Source organism: Vidua macroura, chromosome 19, assembly GCF_024509145.1.
Source record: "Vidua macroura isolate BioBank_ID:100142 chromosome 19, ASM2450914v1, whole genome shotgun sequence".
Classification (NCBI taxonomy): Eukaryota; Metazoa; Chordata; class Aves; order Passeriformes; family Viduidae; genus Vidua; species Vidua macroura.
In genome coordinates, this window is record NC_071589.1 from 745531 (window position 1) to 764456 (window position 18926).

The 18926-nt window shown below is 62.1% G+C and overlaps 3 protein-coding genes and 1 long non-coding RNA gene across 6 annotated transcripts in view; 2 read left to right on the forward strand and 2 right to left on the reverse strand.

Moving 5' to 3' along the window:
- The first annotated feature begins 1533 nt into the window (after positions 1-1533).
- Positions 1534-6965, forward strand: CCDC42 (coiled-coil domain containing 42). 2 transcript variants are annotated; one of them, XM_053994831.1, is made up of 7 exons: positions 1534-1776; positions 2044-2149; positions 2266-2370; positions 3329-3526; positions 4800-5021; positions 5484-5642; positions 6817-6965. In XM_053994831.1, the coding sequence occupies exons 1-7, from the start codon at positions 1712-1714 to the stop codon at positions 6883-6885; spliced, it is 924 nt and encodes a 307-aa protein (XP_053850806.1). In that variant the 5' UTR covers positions 1534-1711; the 3' UTR covers positions 6886-6965. The 2 variants fall into 2 exon arrangements, with proteins under 2 accessions (XP_053850806.1, XP_053850807.1); XM_053994832.1 differs by lacking the exon at positions 5484-5642.
- Positions 6966-6984: 19 nt separating this feature from the next.
- Positions 6985-16584, reverse strand: LOC128816870 (bMERB domain-containing protein 1-like). 2 transcript variants are annotated; one of them, XM_053994837.1, is made up of 6 exons: positions 16464-16584; positions 11945-12065; positions 9992-10065; positions 8014-8128; positions 7811-7884; positions 6985-7246 (listed from the first exon to the last, which is right to left on the reverse strand). In XM_053994837.1, exons 1-6 carry the CDS (start codon positions 16537-16539, stop codon positions 7128-7130), a joined length of 579 nt encoding a protein of 192 aa, XP_053850812.1. In that variant the 5' UTR covers positions 16540-16584; the 3' UTR covers positions 6985-7127. The 2 variants fall into 2 exon arrangements, with proteins under 2 accessions (XP_053850812.1, XP_053850811.1); XM_053994836.1 differs by lacking the exon at positions 16464-16584 and adding an exon at positions 12655-13040.
- LOC128816871 (uncharacterized) lies at positions 13683-15173 on the forward strand. Its single transcript, XR_008440038.1, has 2 exons — positions 13683-13873; positions 14292-15173. It is a non-coding gene; the product is annotated as an uncharacterized LOC128816871 (long non-coding RNA).
- Positions 16585-17511: 927 nt separating the features above from the next.
- Positions 17512-18926, reverse strand: part of PIK3R6 (phosphoinositide-3-kinase regulatory subunit 6) — a 29707-nt gene continuing 28292 nt past the window's right edge. The window contains exon 21 of the mRNA XM_053994834.1: positions 17512-17587. The gene's annotated coding sequence lies outside the window, so the exon portion shown is untranslated. The remainder of the gene's footprint in view (positions 17588-18926) is intronic.

Genomic DNA, 18926 nt, shown 5'->3' on the forward strand with positions numbered 1-18926 from the left:
AGACGAGCTGCCGTGAGCTGGCGCGCAGTGCCCGCGCTCCCGTGGCCGCGGAGAGGAGCTGCAGGCTCTGCTCGGGGCTGCTTTTCCAGCACTGCTGCTCCATCCCACGGCCAGGAGATGTCCCCAGCTGCCCGCGGCTCCTCAGGAGCTGCGCCCGGGCTCGGGCTCTGCTGGGACAGCCCGCGGTGCCCGCAGCGCCCCGAGCCCTCCTGCCCCGCTCTCCTTGTGCACAGTGGCCTCCTGCCCCGGGGCTTTGGCCACCGAGGGATGGCCAGCGATGTGGGCAGCATCAGAGCATCTCCTGGGCAGCAGCTCCACTAAAAACTCAATTAAAAACAACTGCGACGTTCTAATTTAGGTCTTGGTGTGACTAAAATCAGTGAGAACTTGAGAGATCCTAAAAGCCCTCTCATTTCTTCTGTTTGTGGAAGTGCTTTGGGGAAGAGCAAGCAAAAGTTTTATTAAGCCAGCAAATCTGCCTCTTTAGATATTTTTATGCTATAGATTTTATTTTATATATTTTACACATTGTCTATAAAGCTATATAATATATAACCTATTGTATATTATTATACATTCGAATAAACCTAGATTTTTAGTATATTTTAGCATTACTATTTGATATGTCAATATTATAGAATTTCTTTTGGGAGATACTGAAAACGCAGTTTGGGAGGTTTTTATATTTTATATTTTTTTATATTTTCACTACTGCAAGGCTTGTGTTGGTTGTTCCTTAAACAGAGACCGTGCACAGGAGGTGCTGTGAAGGATGCAGGAACTCATCCTGGTGGGAGGAGGAGCAGCAGGGACAGGGACAGGCACAAATGTGGCTTTTGTACCCAAAAATGCTCCCTGCAGTTGCTAAAGGGGCTGGAGCACCCTCAGCCCCCGTGCCCTGCTCTGAGCCCAAGGGGGAGGCCAAGGCTGGCAGGGAGCAGCAGAGCTGAAATCCCCGGGAAGCTGCAGCTCGGGGCTCCATCATCCCCAGCCCCCCCAGCTGGCCCGTGAGCCCCACCCCTTCCTTTTGGGTGGACCTTGGTCACGGCCCTCTTTTGGGGGGGGGAATGAAATCAATTAAAAACCGAGCAGCTGATTCTTGGCAAAGGGGAAAGCTCAGCCTGGCCCAGGGAGGGAGCCCTGGGCAGAGCAGCGCTCAGCCCGCCCTGAGCCTGGGCTTTGGGAAAGGGGCCTGGGGTGCTGGGACACGGGATGTGGCTGCCAGGGAGCCTGGGACACGGGGATGTGGCTGCCAGGGAGCCCGGGACACGGGGATGTGGCTGCCAGGGGCCCTGACAGACCCCCGAGGGCAGCAGAGGGCACCAGGGCCAAATCTGGGCAGAGGAAGAAGCGGAGAAGGTGAACGAAAAAGAGAAGGGAATGCAAAAATTCCAGGTCCTGGACACAGTGGCCAGTCCCCCTGATGCCAAGGGGTTCACAGGAGTTGTCACAGCGCTGGGAGGGGCCCCTGGAGCTGTCACAGTGCTGGGAGGGGCCCCTGGAGCTGTCACAAAGGGTGCAGGAGCCCCTGGAGCTGTCGGAGTGCCAGGAGTGGCACTGGAGCTCTCGCAATGGTTGGAGGGGGCACAGTGCCTCTCTCTGGGACTCAGAGTAGCCACAGGGCTTGTCCTGGTGGGCGGGAGTAGCCTCAGAGCAGTGTCCAGCGGCCCCAGAGGCCGGGCCAGCAGCAGGACGCGCGGTGGCCGCAGCGATGGCACACGAGGACGTGAGCTATTACCGGGGGCAGTACAAGGACAGGCTCCTGCCCCTGCTCAGGTGAGGGGCTCCTCCAGCCCCCCGCCGCGTCTCCAGCCCTCCTTCCCTGCCCTGGCAAGCTCCCATCCCTCACCTGTCCCTTCCCTGCCCCGGCATCCCCGGAGCTGCCCTGGCTCTGCTGGGGGGTCCCTGCAGGGGAGGGCTGGGGGGGCCACGCTGCCAGGGGGGCTCCCAGGTGGGGCTGGGGTCCTGCCCACGCCTGGGACACAGTCCGGGTCCCAGAGCATCCTGCCAAGATGCAGGGTGAGCTCGGGGAACGCGTGGCAGGGAGCTGCGGGCGGCAGAGGAGGACTCCACGAACTCCTTCATCTGCGTCCTGAAGAAGATGAAGGAAGCGCGACTGGTGGAGAAGGTCGTGGAGGAGACAGAGCAGGTGAGGAAGCTGCGAGGGCGCTGGGACGTGGCTGGGGGGCTTTGGAGGGTGGCAGGAGCAGGCAGGGGGTGGCCCTGGCCGTGGCAGCCGTGTCACCCTCGCTCTGCCCCTGCCAGGCCTTCACAGAGAGGATGGAGGCCCTCGCTGAGCAGTGGAGGGACCTGCACGCCAGGAGGGCCCAGCTGAAAGCCCACGTGGTGACTGCGGGGACCACTGTAAAGGTACTCCTGGCACACTCCTGGCACACTCCTGGCACTCCTGGCACACACCTGGCACACCTGGCACACCTCGAACACCTCGAACACCTGGCACACCTCACACACCTGGCACACCTGGCACTCCTGATACACCTGGCACATCACACACACCTGACACTCCTGGCACACCTCACACACCTGGCACTCCTGGCACTCCTGGCACTCCTGGCACACCTCAAACACCTCACACTCCTGGCACTCCTGGCAATCCTGGTACCCCTCAAACACCTGGCATACCTCACACACCTGGCACTCCTGGCACTCCTGGCACACCTGGCACACCTGGCACTCCTGGCACACCTGGCACACCTCACACACCTGGTACTCCTGGCATACCTCACACACCTGGCACTCCTGGCACACTGCCCCTGCTCACCGCTCCTCTCCCTTGGCACACCTCGAACACCTGGCACTCCTGGCACACCTGGCACACCTCGAACACCTGGCACTCCTGGCACACCTGGCACACCTCGAACACCTGGCACTCCTGGCATACCTCACACACCTGGCACTCCTGGCACACCTGTCACACTGCCCCTGCTCACCGCTCCTCTCCCCTGGCACACCTCGAACACCTGATACACCTGGCACACCTGGCACACCTCACACACCTGGCACTCCTGGCACACCTGGCACACTGCCCCTGCTCACCGCTCCTCTCCCCTGGGAAGGGCCCTGGCTCAGCGCCCCAGGTTTGTTCCCTGGCGAGGAGAGGTTTGTTCCCTGTGCCTGTCTGGAAGGCACAGCCCCACCGCGGGCGCTGCCCCCGGGCCAGGGGGACAGTGCCAGAGGGGGGCCCTGGGCACAGGGAGGGGGTGGTCCCGCAGTGCTGGGGTCTCCTGGCAGTGCCCGAGTGACCCAGCTCTGCCTTCCCGTGCCTTCCTCCCCCTCTGGCTGAGTGTGGTGTGGGAAACCTCCCCAGGAGAATGAAAGGCTGCGAAGCCAAGCTCTGAAGAAAGCCAAAGAGGAGAAAGAGGAGAATTCAAAAAAGGAGAGGGAGGTCTTGAGGGCTAGGATGGAACTGGAAGCCCTGAGAAAACAGCACCAGAAACTCTCAAAAAAATTGCTGAAGTACTCCCTGTTCAAGAGGTACCTGGAGGATGTGGTGGAGAATTCACAGGTGAGCTTGGACGTGGCTCAGGGAGGGCCTCACCTGGGTTTGAACCGGAGGGACGAGGCAGGGCCAGGGAAATCAACACCTGATCAAAGCCAGAGACTCCAGGTGCAGGGGGAACAGGGAGCAGGGTCAGGAGAGGAGAACCAGAACAGAGGAAGGACTGAGAAAATGGAACAGAAACCATGAGAAAGGGGAAAGCTCAGCGCTGAGGGCAGCAGGGTCCCCTTGGTGCCACCATTCCAGGTCACACTGATGGTTTGGGAGAGGTGAAGACTGCCCAGGAGCGGGACCCAGGCCGTTGTGAGGAAAGCTGTGCCCCCTCTCCAGGGTGCTGGGACATCTCTCCGTGCATCCCTCGTGCTCCTGCTGCCTCCCAGGGCCTGGGCACACGGAGCTGTTGTGTTCTGTCCCAGCACTGCTCCCCTGGGCACAGCTGTGCCACCTCCCCCGTGCCACGGCCAGTCCTGGGCCTGGCACTGGGCACGTCATGGCCCAGGGGACGTGGCCGTGCTCAGGGACCAGCAGGGACCATGGGGAAGGGAGAATCTTCCAGGGGGGAGCCTTGGCCCTGCTCAGGGCAGGGGAACCCAGGGAAGGGAGGGCAGGGCAGGGCAGGGCAGGCTGTCCCTGACCCCAGGGAGGGCAGGGCAGGGCAGGGCAGGGTGTCCCTGACCCCAGGGAGGGCAGGGCAGGGCAGGGAGGGCAGGGCAGGGTGTCCCTGACCCCAGGCAGGGCAGGGCAGGGTGTCCCTGACCCCAGGGAGGGCAGGGCAGGGCAGGGCAGGCTGTCCCTGACCCCAGGGAGGGCAGGGCAGGCTGTCCCTGACCCCAGGGAGGAGAGAGCAGGCTGTCCCTGACCCCAGGCAGGGCAGGGCAGGGCAGGGCAGCTCGCCCTGACCCCAGGGAGGGCAGGGCACGCTGTCCCTGACCCCAGGGAGGGCAGGGCACGCTGTCCCTGACCCCAGGGAGGGCAGGGCAGGGCAGGGCAGGGCAGGGCAGGGTGTCCCTGACCCCAGGGAGGAGAGAGCAGGCTGTCCCTGACCCCAGGGAGGAGAGAGCAGGCTGTCACTGACCCCAGGCAGGGAAGGGCAGGCTGTCCCTGACCCCAGGCAGGGCAGGGCAGGGCAGGGCAGGGTGTCCCTGACCCCAGGGAGGGCAGGGCAGGGCAGGGAGGGCAGGGCAGGGTGTCCCTGACCCCAGGGAGGAGAGAGCAGGCTGTCCCTGACCCCAGGGAGGGCAGGGCACGCTGTCCCTGACCCCAGGACCCTGTGCTGCAGTTCCATGACATCGATGACATCATCACCTACTACAAGGCCCTGCTGAGGACGCGCAAGGACCTGCTGCAGTCCCAGTGGTGGCACCGGCAGCTGACGGAGCAGGGCAAGGCCCTGCAGCAGCAGATCAGGGCAGAGAAGGAGGCCGAGATGCTTCAGTGGAAGAATGACCTGGTGCAGCTCAGAGAATCTTTCGAGCAGGCTCAAAGTGACATCCGCCAGTGGGTGAGGAGCTGTGGGGTGGCCAGGGGGGCTCCCCAAGGCCTGGGGGGCCGGGAGTGGCTCCTCCTGCGGCCAGGGGCTCGTGGCAGGGCCCAGCAGCAGTTTGTGGGGGGAGGAGATGCCCGATCCCGTCCCCGCCCGGGGCTGCAGGAGGAGGAGGGAGAGCCCGGGTGCGGGGCGGGTTTGTCACCAGGACGAGCTGGGAGCAGCAGGACGGGGAGGTGACAGTGGCAGCGCTGCAGGGGAGCTGTCCCTGCTGCGGGGCGGGCACGGGGCTGGCAGGGAGGACGTGCCAGGGTGGGCACTGCAGGGGCTGCAGCACAGCCGGGCTGGCTCCTGGCTCTGCTCCCAGCACACCAGGCTGCACCGGCTCCTGCCCAGCCCGGATGAGGCTGGAATTTGGGCTCTCGAGCCGGGGTCCCGGCGCTGAAGCAGCTTTGCTGGGACGTGTCTCGTGTTCCCCAGGAGGGTCGCTGGGCCGAGGTGCAGGACAGGGCTGCCAGGAAGGCCACGGAGCTGAAGTCCCTCACCATGGCCATCCACAGCCTCTTCCAGGCCGCCAGCGCGCGGCTGCAGCCGCAGGGCAGGGTGGCAGCTGGGGACAGCCACAGGCAGCTGGACATGGTAACGCCAGCACGGCCCGACCCTGCCCAGGAGGAGCAGCAGGAGTGGCTCTCCCGGGGCGAGGGGAGCCCCCAGCCCCGGCCCCCCTCCCTTCTCCCCTGGGCTCCCCGGCACGCGGAATGGTGGGGACACCGGGCAAACCTGTCCCTTCCCAGAGGCGGAGCAGGGAGAGGGGCCCTGGGGACAGCAGGGGTGGGGACAGGCGGGGACAGGGGTGAAGGGATGCAGGGATGTGGGGGTGCAGGGCTGCGGAGATACTGGGGTGCAGGGGTGCAGGGATTTGGGGGTGCAGGGGTATGGGGATGCACGGTTTCAGGGGGGCAGGGGTGCAGGGATCAGGGTTTTGGGGGTGCAGGGATGCAGGGATCAGGATTTCGGGGGTGCAGGGTTTCAGGAGTGCAGGACTTCGGGGGTGCAGGGTTTCAGGGATGCAGGGCTATGGGGGTGCAAGGTTTCTGGGGTGTAGGGATATGGAGATGCAGCGTTTCAGGGATTCGGGGGTGCAGGGTTTTGGGGGTGCAGAGTTTCAGAGTTTCGGGGGTACAGGGATATGGGGATGCAGGGTTTCAGGGGTGCAGGGTTTCAGGGGTACAGGGATATGGGGGTGCAAGGTTTCGGGGGTGTAGGGATATGGAGATGCAGCGTTTCAGGGGTGCAGGGATGCAGGGATTCGGGGGTGCAGGGATTCGGGGGTACAGGGATATGGGGGTGCAAGGTTTCTGGGGTGTAGGGATATGGGGATGCAGCATTTCAGGGATTCGGGGGTGCAGGGATTCGGGGGTGCAGGGTTTCAGGGGTGCAGGGTTTTGGGGGTGCAGGGATATGGGGATGCAGGGTTTCAGGGGTGCAGGGTTATGGGGTGCAGGGTTTTGGGGGTGTAGGGATATGGGGATGCAGGGTTTTGGGGGTGCAGGGTTTTGGGGGTGCAGGGATATGGGGATGCAGGGTTTCAGGGGTGCAGGGTTATGGGGTGCAGGGTTTTGGGGGTGCAGGGATGCAGATCCAGGGTTTGATCCATGGCCAGGCTTTGGTTCCATTCCCCCACGGAGGCACACCCTGGTGCTTTCTTGTCCTGCCACTCAGCTTGGGGACATCTGCCCTCCAAGAGGGACAGGCTCCCCTCTGCCTCCTGCTCCCGTTCCTGCCTGACCCTGCCCTCTCCCCCTCCCCCGAGATCCGGCAGTTTATCTACGACCTCCAGGACTTCACGGAGGACATGAAGGAGCGTGGCCGAGCTCTGTGAGAGCCTGCCCTGCCAGCGAGGGAGCAGCAGGGCGGGCAGGGAAAGGGGAGGACGAGAGAACACTGCAGATATTGTAGACTAAAAAAAAAAAAAAGCAAATATTTTAAAGCATCTCTCTATTTCCTGCTGATCCTCCCTGCTCTTCTGTGAGCCCAAAGACTCAGAAGCAGAAGAGAGAGAAAAGCAGGAGGGAGTGAGCCCCCCTACCACGGCCGTGTCCTGTGCCAGGGGCTGGCAGTGCCCTACATGATGGAGCAGGTGAAGCCACAGCACTCCTTGAGCAGGGTCAGGCCCGTCTTGGTCACGTAGGGAGCCGAGGTTTGCTGTCCCCTCGATGTCATCTTCTTCTCTCGCACGGGAGCTGTGGGAAGAGGAGCCCGGGGCACAGCCTGGGGACCGGGGCACAGCCCGGGGCTGCTGCTCAGAGCTGCCCTGGGGCTCTGGGCTGTCCCCAGCTCCTGCCCCTCGAGGGCACTGCCCTGGGGCTCTGGGCTGTCCCCAGCTCCTGTCCCTCGAGGGCACTGCCCTGGGGCTCTGGGAGTGCCTCCCACCACCCCGGGGAGGTGACAGAGACAGGGAAGGGGTGGCTGTCATCAGAGGACGTGGTGTCCATCCTGCATCCACCCGAGGCGTGAGCCAGTGTGTTCAAGGGCCAGATGAAGGCTGGCAGCTCTAAGAGAGCCCCCCCGGCCCCGTTCTCATGGGCCATGCTGGGAAATGCCAGGAGGGAAATGGATTCCTAACCCCTGCTCCAGTTCCAGGTGCTCCCACGCTGTGACCCCAAGCACCAGCATCCCCCGTTCCATTTCCCCACCTCCCCCAGGTAAGCCAGGCCCAGGCAGTGACCTCTTGGAGGCAGAGTGCCTGGGAAAGGGGGCCAGTGCCAGGGAGGTTCAGTGCAAGCAGTAAACACCTCAGCACCCACCTGCTCTCTGGAGGTAGCTTTTGGAGAGCTTGCTCTGCAGGAACTCGGCCATTTCCTTGTCTTCTTCCCTTTCCCTGTGACAAAGAACTGGGTTACTGCTCGGGAAAGGAGCAGCAAGCCCCCAGGAGCTGTGGGAAGGCAGGACACAGCTCAGAGGATGGGTTGCACTGTCCCCAGCACAAGCAGTAGGTGACAGCTGCTACCTGAGCCTCTCGAACTCCACGTCATCCACCAGGAAATCCCGCGTTTCCACCAGCTTGTGGATCTGCTGCACCAGCTCCTCTTCCCTCTGCTTCTCCTCGTTGGATTTCTGGTTCTCTGCAGCACAGGGAGCACATTCACAGCCACAGGGAGCACATTTCACACCCCCACAGGGGCCATCCCCCCCTGCCAGGGCCAGTCCTGCTCCGTTCTGCTCAGCTCCGAGCGTGGGGGTAAAGCCAACCCACAGGAAGCAGCTGGATCGGGGCTGGGGCTGCTCAGCGAGCAGGAAAATCGGGTCCCAGCTGCCCTGGCTGGAGGTGACAGCTCTCCTGGGGCTCTCCTGGGGCTCTCCTGGGCTCTCCTGGGTTCTCCTGGGGCTCTTCTGGGGCTCTCCTGGGGCTCTCCTGGGTTCTCCTGGGCTCTCCTGGGGCTCTCCTGGGGCTCTCCTGGGGCTCTCCTGGGTTCTCCTGGGCTCTCCTGGGGCTCTCCTGGGGCTCTCCTGGGGCTCTCCTGGGGCTCTCCTGGGCTCTCCTGGGCTCTCCCACCGCCTGAGTTAGTGCACAGTCACCCGGGCACTGTCCCTGAGCAGCCCGCAGCCGCCTGCTGGGACGGGGCCACCCCAGGCATCGGGCTGTGCCCGACGCCGCTGATTGGGGTTCATTAAGACCGGCTGTTCGCGGCTAATTAGCAGCCTGCAGCCCGAGGAAGAACCTGTCAGGGTTAAGGTCCCACTGGACACACCGTGCCCCTTTCTGCTGGTGGCAGAGCCCAGCGCGGTGACGATGTGGGTCGTTAAGGGCGCCTTGGCTGGGCACGTTCCAAGCCCCAGCCCTGGCTGGGCTCTGAGCAGCACCGACGCGTTCCCGGCTTTATCCAAAGCCAAGGCTGCCGTGGCTGTCTCACAAGAACAGGGATGTGCAGGATTTTTCCAGCACAGACTGGTCTGAGTCAACTTCTAAAGAAGACAAAAAGAGCAGAATTTCTGCTCTCAGCTGAGTCTGGGAGCGCTGAAAAGGCAAGAAATGAAAGCCCAAAGCAGATGAAGGAAAGGCAGGCTCATTTCTCCAGCAGCAGAAAAGACCAATTTATCCCTGCTCTGAGGCATGGTTTAGGGAAGTCTTGGTTTATGGACTGGAAGGAGTCAGGATTAAAAGCCCCCACGAGATCTGGAGCAAGGAGCTCCTGTTTTTATGGCAGGATGCTCCCCTCCCCACTGAGCCTCCACGCAGGTTTATTGGAGGGAGCAGCACCTGAATTTCAAAGAGCACCTGGGCTCTGCCTCCGTGCTGAAGGCTGCCAGGCACAGCCAGCACGGTGGCACTGTGGCACCGGGCAGGGCCACGCTGGCCTCTGGGGTGTCCCCGGGCACAGCACAGAGGAGGTGCCTGGGGACACAGCTGGGCACAGCTGGGCCCTGCCTGCGCCCATCTCCCCTGCCACACCTGCCCTGAGCGGGGGAGTGCAGCACCCTGGGGATCCCAGAACCCTCAGGGATCCCAGAACCCTCGGGGATCCCAGCACCCTCAGGGATCCCAGAACCCTCGGGGATCCCAGCACCCTCAGGGATCCCAGCAGCCCGGAGATCCCAGCACCCTCAGGGATCCCAGCATCCTGGGGAGTGCAGCACCCCAGGGATCCCAGCACCCTCAGGGATCCCAGCACCCTCGGGGATCCCAGCACCCCGGGGATCCCAGCATCCTGGGGAGTGCAGCATCCCGGGGATCCCAGCACCCTGAGGGATCCCAGCACCCTCGGGGATCCCAGCACCCTCAGGGATCCCAGCACCTTGGGGATCCCAGCACCCCGGGGATCCCAGAACCCTCAGGGATCCCAGCACCCCGGGGATCCCAGAACCCTCAGGGATCCCAGCACCCCGGGGATCCCAGCACCCCGGGGATCCCAGAACCCTCAGGGATCCCAGCACCTTGGGGATCCCAGCACCCCGGGGATCCCCGCACCCTGAGCCCAGAGCCTCACCTGGCAGGGCCAGGAGCTTCTGGAGCTCTGTTTTCAGCCGGCTGATTTCCTTACAGAGCTGGATGTCGTCCATCCTGCGGAGACACAAACGGGACCTCTGAGGGGGAGAACTGGGAGAGGAGAGGTTCACAACCCCCAGAGCAACGCCCAGCCTGTGCCTGTGGTGGGGATCCCAGGTTTCCCTGCCTGAAGGGAAATGGGAAATGCCAGCCCACTTCATCCCAGAGTTTTCTTGGGGCACTGGTGCTTGGCAGAGAGAAAGTTTCATCACCTTAATGATAACAAAGCCTTATCAAAACCTGGCCCATCCACCAGGCAAGAGCTGCTGTGTTTCTCCTGGTCCCAGAAAATAATCCCAAAGAGCAAAATCCAAAAAGAAGTGGAAGCTGCTGCCATAGAAAAAGATCTATTTTATGCCACCTTCCTGCAGAATTAAATAAAGGTAGAAACATGAAATGTAACAGAGAGGGTGTGCAGAGCACCAGGACAACAGAGACTGCTGGGGACAAACTGATTTAAATGAAAATGGACAGTCAGATGAGAGCTGGATGATAGTTGCATTTAAATGGAAATTAATTCAGGAAAAACTGATAGGGAGAATAAAAGATAATAAACTCTTTTTTCAATTAAAATTAGGAGGGGTTGCAGGGACAAGCGCCCAGGAGGCTCCTGTGGGGCTGGGATTGCTGCTACCCCTGCTGGTGACACCGCTGCTGGTGACAGCTGTGGCAGCCTCAGCCAGAGCCAGGTGTCGCTGGCCGGGCCCAGGCTGCAGCTGCACCTCCCACAGGAATTCCAGAGCTTTCCTTTTGCCCCGGAAAGGAGAAGTGTTCGGTGCCTCATTGTTTCCCAGGGCACAGACAGCCCAGGAATGCTGGAATGGTTACTCTGACGCTTCCCACAAGGAGCAAACTGGTTTTTATCGGGGTCACTGCTCTGTTCAGCTGCACAGCCCGGGAGTTCCCCCCCTCCCTGAGCCCTGCAGCCCCAGCACCACCCTGAGCATCACCTGCTCCCCGCGCTGGGGAATCGGAACAGGCAGCCCCTGCTTGCCACCTCTGCAGAGCCCAGCTCTGGGCTCCCCTTCTCCAGCAGCAGTGCCCTGGGAAGCTCCTCAGCCTTCCCAGCCTCGCTGCTGGGCCCTGCGGAGCCGAGGCCGAGTTCCCACAGCTCCCAAAGGCTCCCAGCCGGGCGATCCTGGCACGTCCCAGCCCCCACGGGATCGCCGTGGCAGCCAAGCCCACCGGGAGGTTTCTGCAGGAGATTTCCCTTTGCTTTCCAAGGGAGAAACCAAACAAAGGGTTAAGGAAGCACCGGAGCTGGGGGCTTTGACAGCACCTGAGAGGATCAGGTACCGTTGCCATGGAAAGCCTCTGAGAGCTACACTTTTGATGGTTTCCAAAACTCCTTTTCAACAGGGAGCTCAGGGCGAGCTGTGCCTCGAAGGGGCTCCGAATCCGAGCCTCTGAAGCAGCTGAAAGCTTCCACTCATGGGATTTAGCCAGGGACTTCCAGGCTGTGGGGACCCAGTCACATCCAAAAGTCAGCCCAGGAAGTGCTCCAGCCCAGGAAATGTCACCTTCACCAAAATCCCAGCCTGTGCTGGGCTGGCAGGGTGGGATCTGAGGGCTGGGCTAACTACAGCCCTTTAGTGACATTAAAAAACTTAATCAAGCCAAACCGTGGGTGTTAGTCAGGCCTTTTCCTCCAAACACACGAAATCTCCTGACAGAGCCATGGAAAATGTCCTGTGTGCCCCAGGGGCTGGTGGGCACCACTGCAACACAGGGGCTTAGGTGTGAAGGGCCTGGAGAATTTAATTCCAAAACTTCTTGGATTTCTGGAATGGAAACAAGGTGGGAATCAGGCTCATCCCTGCTCACCCCTGGGGCTGAGCTGTGCCTGGCTGGCAGGAGGAGAGCTGGGCAGTCCCTGGCAGGGGCAGGCACTCACATGTAGCGCAGCTCCGACTCCCGGCGCACCAGGATCTCCCGGATCCGCTCGATCCTGAAGAGCTCTCCCTCGATGTCATCGATGGTGGCGGTGGAGTCGGCCATGGACACGATCTCGTCCTCTGGAAAAGGAGGGGGAGCCGCCTGAGGCAGCAGGAGAGCAGCAGGGCCCTCAGGGCAGCCCTGGGAGCAGCAGCAGCGCTTCCCCTGCTCCCCGTGCCGGGCCCCGCCTGGGACAGAGCCCCACATTCCCTGGGAGAGGGGCAGCAGGAGCCCAAGGGAGCTGCAAACCGCTGGAGGGGAGGGCAGGAATGTCCCTTTCTTTTTCCAGAGCCACGGAAGCCTCCAGCACGTCCAGCACGGAGAGCCTGCCCAGCACCCTCCTCCTGCAAGACCAGGAGCAAACCCTGGGCACACGGAGCTCAGAGCTGAGGAGCCACAGGGCGAATTCCTTCTGCTGCTCCCCCTCCATCACACGCTGGATGAACACCCCCAGTCCTCCCCAGCCACGGGGGTGAGCCCCCCTGTTCAGCTCCCTCACCCTCTGCAGTGCTGAGCATCACATCCAGCCCCCACATGGGGAAACTGAGGCAGGAAAGGGGGGGGGGGTCACCTGCTCAGGGTGAGAGGCAGGAGCTTCACAGCAAAATGTGAGATAAAGGGGCTGTGATTTATGTTTCAGAGGGATGGACAGGATGAAAGCCCACCCACCTCGGTCCGTGGCTCTGACCAGCAGCTCTGCCTCCCCCGCTGTGACTCACACACAAATCCCACTCCTTTGCTCCAGCCTGTCCCACGGATTTCCTCTGGATGCTGTGTGGGTGACTCCCAGCCAGGTTTATGGGATTTGCTCCAGGCCGGCTCTCAGACACGACACTGAGCCTGTCACCAGTGCCAGCAGCAGCGCCTTCATCACATCCCAGCTAACCCCACATTCCCGGAGGTGCTGGGGACAGGGGCCTGCAGCAGAGCCAGGCTGTGGGACAACATTCCAAACCCTTCCAAACACTCCTGCAGGGGCTGTCTGCTTCCTCTGAACCTTCACAGGGCACAACTCCCCTCTGAGGTTTTGCCTTCCTGCAGCCCCGGGACTTTCCCTGTGCAGGAAGAGGGGAAAGTACAGAAAGTACAGCTGCTCCAGGAGCAGGAATTCCCAGGCAGGGATGCTGGGAGATGGCAGGGTGTGTGCTCTGGCCATTCCAAGCAGGAGCCAGGCCAGCGCTGAGGCTGACAGGGCAGGAAGAGACAAACTCCAAGGCACAGGACCAAGCACTCTGCACTCTCTGTCCTCTCCCCATCACAAAACACTGCTCGGGAAATCATTCCCAGCGTAGGACATATTTCCAAGACTTCCAGCAGGGAAGGTTTATTGTGGAAATCCGATGGTTTGGATTCGTGTGAGTGGTTTGGGGAAGAGCTTTCTGCTGTTTCTGGCTCGGAAACTCATGAGGGTTTCTCGGAGGTTGTGTCCCTCTCCTCAGGCACAAAGGCCACGCTCAGCTGATGCCAGGGCGTGGCTCCTCCCTCGTTCCCGTTCGGGGCTCGGGGCTGGGGCCGAGGAGCCTCCGGCAGCCCCTGCCCGGCTCTGCACAGCCCCTCCCTTCTGCCTCCTTCCTGACGCGGTTGCCAAGGGACCGGCCTGTGGCTGCTACAGCATCACCAGGCGGTTGCTAAGGGACCGGAGCGCGGTTGCTAGGGGACCAGGATGCTGAGGTCCTTCATCCCGAGCATTGTGGGGCTCTGCTACCCCACAGCTCCTCTGGCCTGGGATATTTTGCTGCAGCTGCACCCAGTGGAGCAGCTGGGGATGGCCCCAGGGGCCGGCGGCAGATGCTGCCAGATGTGCAGGGACCAGCACAGCTGGAGGGGCAGGTGGCACAGCTGGCACGTGCCTGTGGGCAGCCACTCCCCGGGGCTGGGACAGGAGGAGGTGACAGTGCTGGGACAGGAGGAAGGGACAGTGCTGGGACAGGAGGAGGGGGCAGGGCTGGGACAGGAGGAGGTGACAGTGCTGGGACAGGAGGGGGTGACAGTGCTGGGACAGGAGCGGGTGACAGTGCTGGGACAGGAGCAGGTGACAGTGCTGGGACAGGAGGGGGTGACAGTGCTGGGACAGGAGGAGGTGACAGTGCTGGGACAGGAGGAGGGGACAGTGCTGGGACAGGAGGGGGTGACAGTGCTGGGACAGGAGGAGGTGACAGTGCTGGGACAGGAGGAAGGGGCAGTGCTGGGACAGGAGGAGGGGGCAGGGCTGGGACAGGAGGAGGTGACAGTGCTGGGACAGGAGGAAGGGACAGGGCTGGGACAGGAGGAGGGGACAGGGCTGAGTTGTTTTCCCCCACCTGCAGCAGGAGGCTGGGATGTAATTCCAGCCCCTGGGCAGAGCCCACAAGAGCAGGAAAGCTCCTGGCTCAGCTCTGGGATGGTTCCCATCGGGCGTGGCTGGCACCCCCGTGCCCTCACCTTTCTGTTGGACACTGACCAGGTCAGGAGTGTCCTGTGACATGGGGACAGTGCAAAGGTCACAGCACAGCCCAGCCAGGGCTCAGCTGGAGGGTGCCAGCCCTTGGCTGTGCCTTCAGGTGCTGTGGCCAGGTCCTGGCACCCTGCAGCCCTCAGGAATTCCAAGGAGCTGCTCCCCAAAGCAGGCAGTGCTGGTCAGGACCTTCGTGTGCCTGGAGCTGCTGAATTCAGGGCAGAAGCAGAGGGAGGGCAGTGCCAGGAGAGAACTCCTGGAAAAATAACCCACAAACCGTGGGAGGGAGCACGTGGAGAAGGGGACACCAAGGCAGGGCATTCACTAAAGCTGGGATCAAGCCCACAGTCCAAATCTCCCTTTGGGGATGGACAGGGAGGGCCCCACGTGTGGCCTCACTGCCCAGGGGTGCCTTTGCTCCCACAGCTCTCCCAGAGCAGCACAGCCATGCACAGAACCCCCCACACAGAAACCCCCCCGTGCCTGAGCCAAAGGGATCCTGCCTGGCACCACCTCAGCCTGGCAAACCAAGGAGGGGGAGAAAGCTTTGACAGAAATGTGGAGGTGCTCTAATCCCCACAGCCGGCCCAGGGAGAGGCCTCCACTAATGAGGAGTGTAATAGCCAGAGCCTTCCATTCCAGATGGTTTGGGGAAAACATTTGGACAGCCAGCAGCAAGCTGGGATGAGTCACCGCAGCCAACAGTGCAGGGTGAGCTTCAAGCAATTTTCTTCATGATTAAAGTTGGGAACTTAATCGACAGCCCCCTGTGGAGGGGTCAGAGCTCTCTATGGGGCACCATCCCAGGAAGCCTCGACTCAGCCGTGTGTTTTCCTCTGCTCCTGAGAGCAGCAGGGACAGGGGACATTCAGCCTGAAATCCAGCAGGACGAGAGGCTCCAGGAGCTCAGTGCTGCACAGGCTTGGTCTGAGCTTTCCTGGCGGGGAGCAAGCAGCAGAGCAGCACCCGAACAGCAGGCAGGGATTGTTGCCACGTGTCCCAAGGTTCTCACCTGTCCCAGGGTCCCAGGAGCTGGGAGCTCACAGAACTGCACTGAACCAGCAAAATCACAGCCACCACAGCCCTGCTCACAGGCACCCGTGGGGGATGCCCAGCCCACACCCAGCACCCTGGGTCGGGTCCCCGGCCCACCCCGGTGTCACCCGGGAGGTGTAGGGGAGGACACACACTGCCAGGAAAGGCACAAAGGAAAAGGACCAAAACTTCCCACAGCTCACCCAGGAGCTGAGCAGCTTCATGGGCACCACAGAGCCCCCGAGCAGTACCCAGCAGGATGCTGGAGTTGGCCGATCCCTCCTCCCCTGCCTCCCCAGCTGCCTGTCCGTGCCCGCTGGGTGCAGGGGGCTGAGGGGGACAGGGAAGGGGAGGGCTCGGAGGGGTGGCAGGGCAGAGGGATTGCAGGCGCCTCCCTCCGCCCAGCCCAGCCCCGCGACCCTTCCTCCCAGCCCAAGGTCGAGCGCTCTGCTCAAGGCAGTTCCCCCGCTTGGCATCCCCCGCGCTCCTGCTGGAGGAACCGGTCTGGAAAGGACAAAAGGCGGTGAAGGACAGGGCGAGCCCTCCCGTGCCCCGCTCACAGCCGTGCCCAGGGCCGCGCACGGCAGCGCAGCGGCGCCGTGTCCGGTCGGGCAGCAGCAGCGAGATGTGACCGTGCTCTGCCGGTGTTTCCCTCCAGACATCCCCCTGCCGCCACGCTTCCTCCCCTCCAGCCCCTCTTCTCCCCGGCCTTTCTCTCCCCCAGCCACTCCATCCATCCATCCATCCATCCATCCATCCATCCATCCATCCATCCATCCATCCCTCCATCCATCCATCCCCCACACTCCCGATGGCCGCTGCGCGGGGCTCCGGCGGCGCCGGTGCCGCTCCGGGGACCCCGGCTGGGCTCCGTTTGCTGGATGAAGCCGCCGGTTCCCCGCCAGCTCCCGGGGCTCGGGTGCCCGGATTGTCCCGGAGCCCCGGGGGCGGGGGAAGTTGGGCTCGGGCGGTGCCGGTGCCGGTCCCATCCCGGTCCCGCCGCGCTCACCTGGCCCCGCGCCGGCCGGCGGCCACCGGGTGGATTCCATGGATCCGTAGCGCGGAGAAGCGCGGCTGCCCTCCATCCGCAGCCCAGCGCGCCGCGCTCCGCCGGGGCGGGGGCTCCCGCCGCTCCCTCCGCGCTGCTCTCTCCGCTCCGCCGGGGCGGGGGCTCCCGCCGCTCCCTCCGCTGCGATCCCACTGTTCCCACCGCTCCCTCCCCTCCGAGCCCCTGCCTGCAGCCGCCGGCCCCCGCAGCTTCACCCGGGTCACGCCCCGGGGCTCCTCCCGGCCCCTTTCGGGCCGTTTCACCCCAAACGCGCAGCATCGGCACCGAGCGAGCGGGGCCCGGCACTGGGGGACACGGGAGTGGGACACGGGGTGCCGGGAGTGAGGCACAGCACCCAACAGCCCCCCCAAAACCCGCCGCTGCACCAGGGCAGCTGCACTTTCCCGTAGAAGCAACTTTTCCCCGTGGAAAAACCCAACAGCGAGAGTTTGAGCGATGCTCCAAGGGCTGAAGCCCCGCAGCCACCTCAGCAGGACCCCGGTGGCCTCTCCTCTCTCGGCCGGGACAGCAGCGACCAGCGCCACTGCCCTGAAGGCTGCGCCCAGCAAACGGCCACGGCAGGCGGGGCTGGGTGTGGGCTGCAATCCCTCCTCTCACAGGGCTTTGTGCTCCCGGAGCACTTGGCTGAGGATTCACAGCGCTCAGGGACACACCTCCACACCCCCTGCCCCAAAACACACTGAGGGGACACACAGGTGTCCTCTGCTGGGACACTTCCCGGCCAGGACGTGCCTGTAGGTGACACTGATGTCCCATGCACAGGTCCAAGGGCTCAGCGACACCCCAGCTCGCCAAGGTGGCTCAGGGACACTTTGGGAAGTGCCACTGGCTGGAGTGGGACACGGTGACTCCAGGGAGGGGTCTGGGGGATCAGCCCCTGCCCAGAACCAGCCCGTGGGCTCTGCTCGCAGCAGCCTCAGCTCCAGCCAGTGAAACACAAACCTGAGCGAAATCCTGGAATTGCCACCTCCAGCAGCCAAGAGGAGCTCCCGACTCTTGATCCAGCCAAGTGATTTGAAGCAGAACACGTGCCAGAGAGATGGTGCTTCGTTCTTTGAGGTTAACTGTGGAATGTAAACACAATGAGGCAAAAATTAAGAGTCTCTGTCTAAAAACAGGGGGAAAAGGATGTGGGGGCTGCTGCTCTGGGATGGAAACACAGCAGTACCTTGCTCCAGAACTGCTCTGAAAATGCAGGAGCACTCTCCCAGGAGCAGCACAAAGCCAGAAGGCCATGGAGGTGGGCTGTGAGCTAGAAGGGATGGGGTTGTAAGGAACTGCCGGGCTCCCTGCCCAGGGACAGGGCCGCCCGGGGCTGGTTTGGGTGTGCGGGGAAGGAGAGCCACGAAGTGGCTGCCTCTCAGCTCATGGAATGAAGAACATCCCCCGGCCCTGCAGCCAGCGGGGCTGCAGTGACTCACCTTGTTTTGGTCGCTCCGGAGCGCAGAGACAATGAACCTGTAAATATTTTAACCAGTTCTTCAGGCAAATACTCTCCAGGATGACTTTAACTGCGAGCAGCCAGATCTGCTGGGGGCTGAACTTGAGTTTAAAGCATTTTCTACTCTCCCTTTATCGGGAGTAAATCAGACAGCCCAGAGTCACCCAGAGCCAGGATACAATTCACACACCATTGGATCTGCTGGATTGGCTGGAATCCTCCGGGGCAAATCCTGTGTGCAGAGGGAAGTGCAAACCAGGGACAGGAGCAGCCTCGCCCAGGTCCTGCAATTCTGAGGCTGAGCAGCCTCAGTGGGACCTTGCCCTGCTCCTCCTTAGGGAGATGTGCTCGTGCTGTGGACGGGCAGGATTTAAGGGAATGCCCAAAGCTGAACGTCAGTGTGATAATCTCGCACAATAGGGATTCTTTTTTAAGATTATCAATCCAATAAACACATTCGGTGCTGATTCAGGGCAGTCACCCCTCCACAGCTCCAGGATGGACAGGCACCTGTCACTGCAAGGCTTCTCCCTGTGAACCTGGAATCCGGCAGCTGCTGCTGTGCTGAGGCAGATGAAAAGGGCACGGCTCACCCAGGTAATCGGCTTCTAACGAGGGCAGCGCTGGCAGCTGAAGCAGCAGCTGCATTTCAAAGCATTCCAGTTCTTTCTGTGCCGCTCACAAAGGCTCTGGGGGTGCTGCGTGCAGGGATGAGCCTGACTGCAGGCAGATCCCCCATTAACACGCTTTGTTCCTCAGGTATTACACGATAATAAGACCGGGAGAAATTCTTGACATCAAAATTGCTCCACTCGTGTTTGAATTCCTGGGAGAAGATAACATCTTAATAAAAAGTCCCAGCTATTCTTGGCACGGGGACAGTTCTATCTATAGAGCCATTCCAGCAGAGCGTTGTGCTGGCACAGAGGGTCGGTGCCAGAAGAGAGGGAGCTGATTGCCCT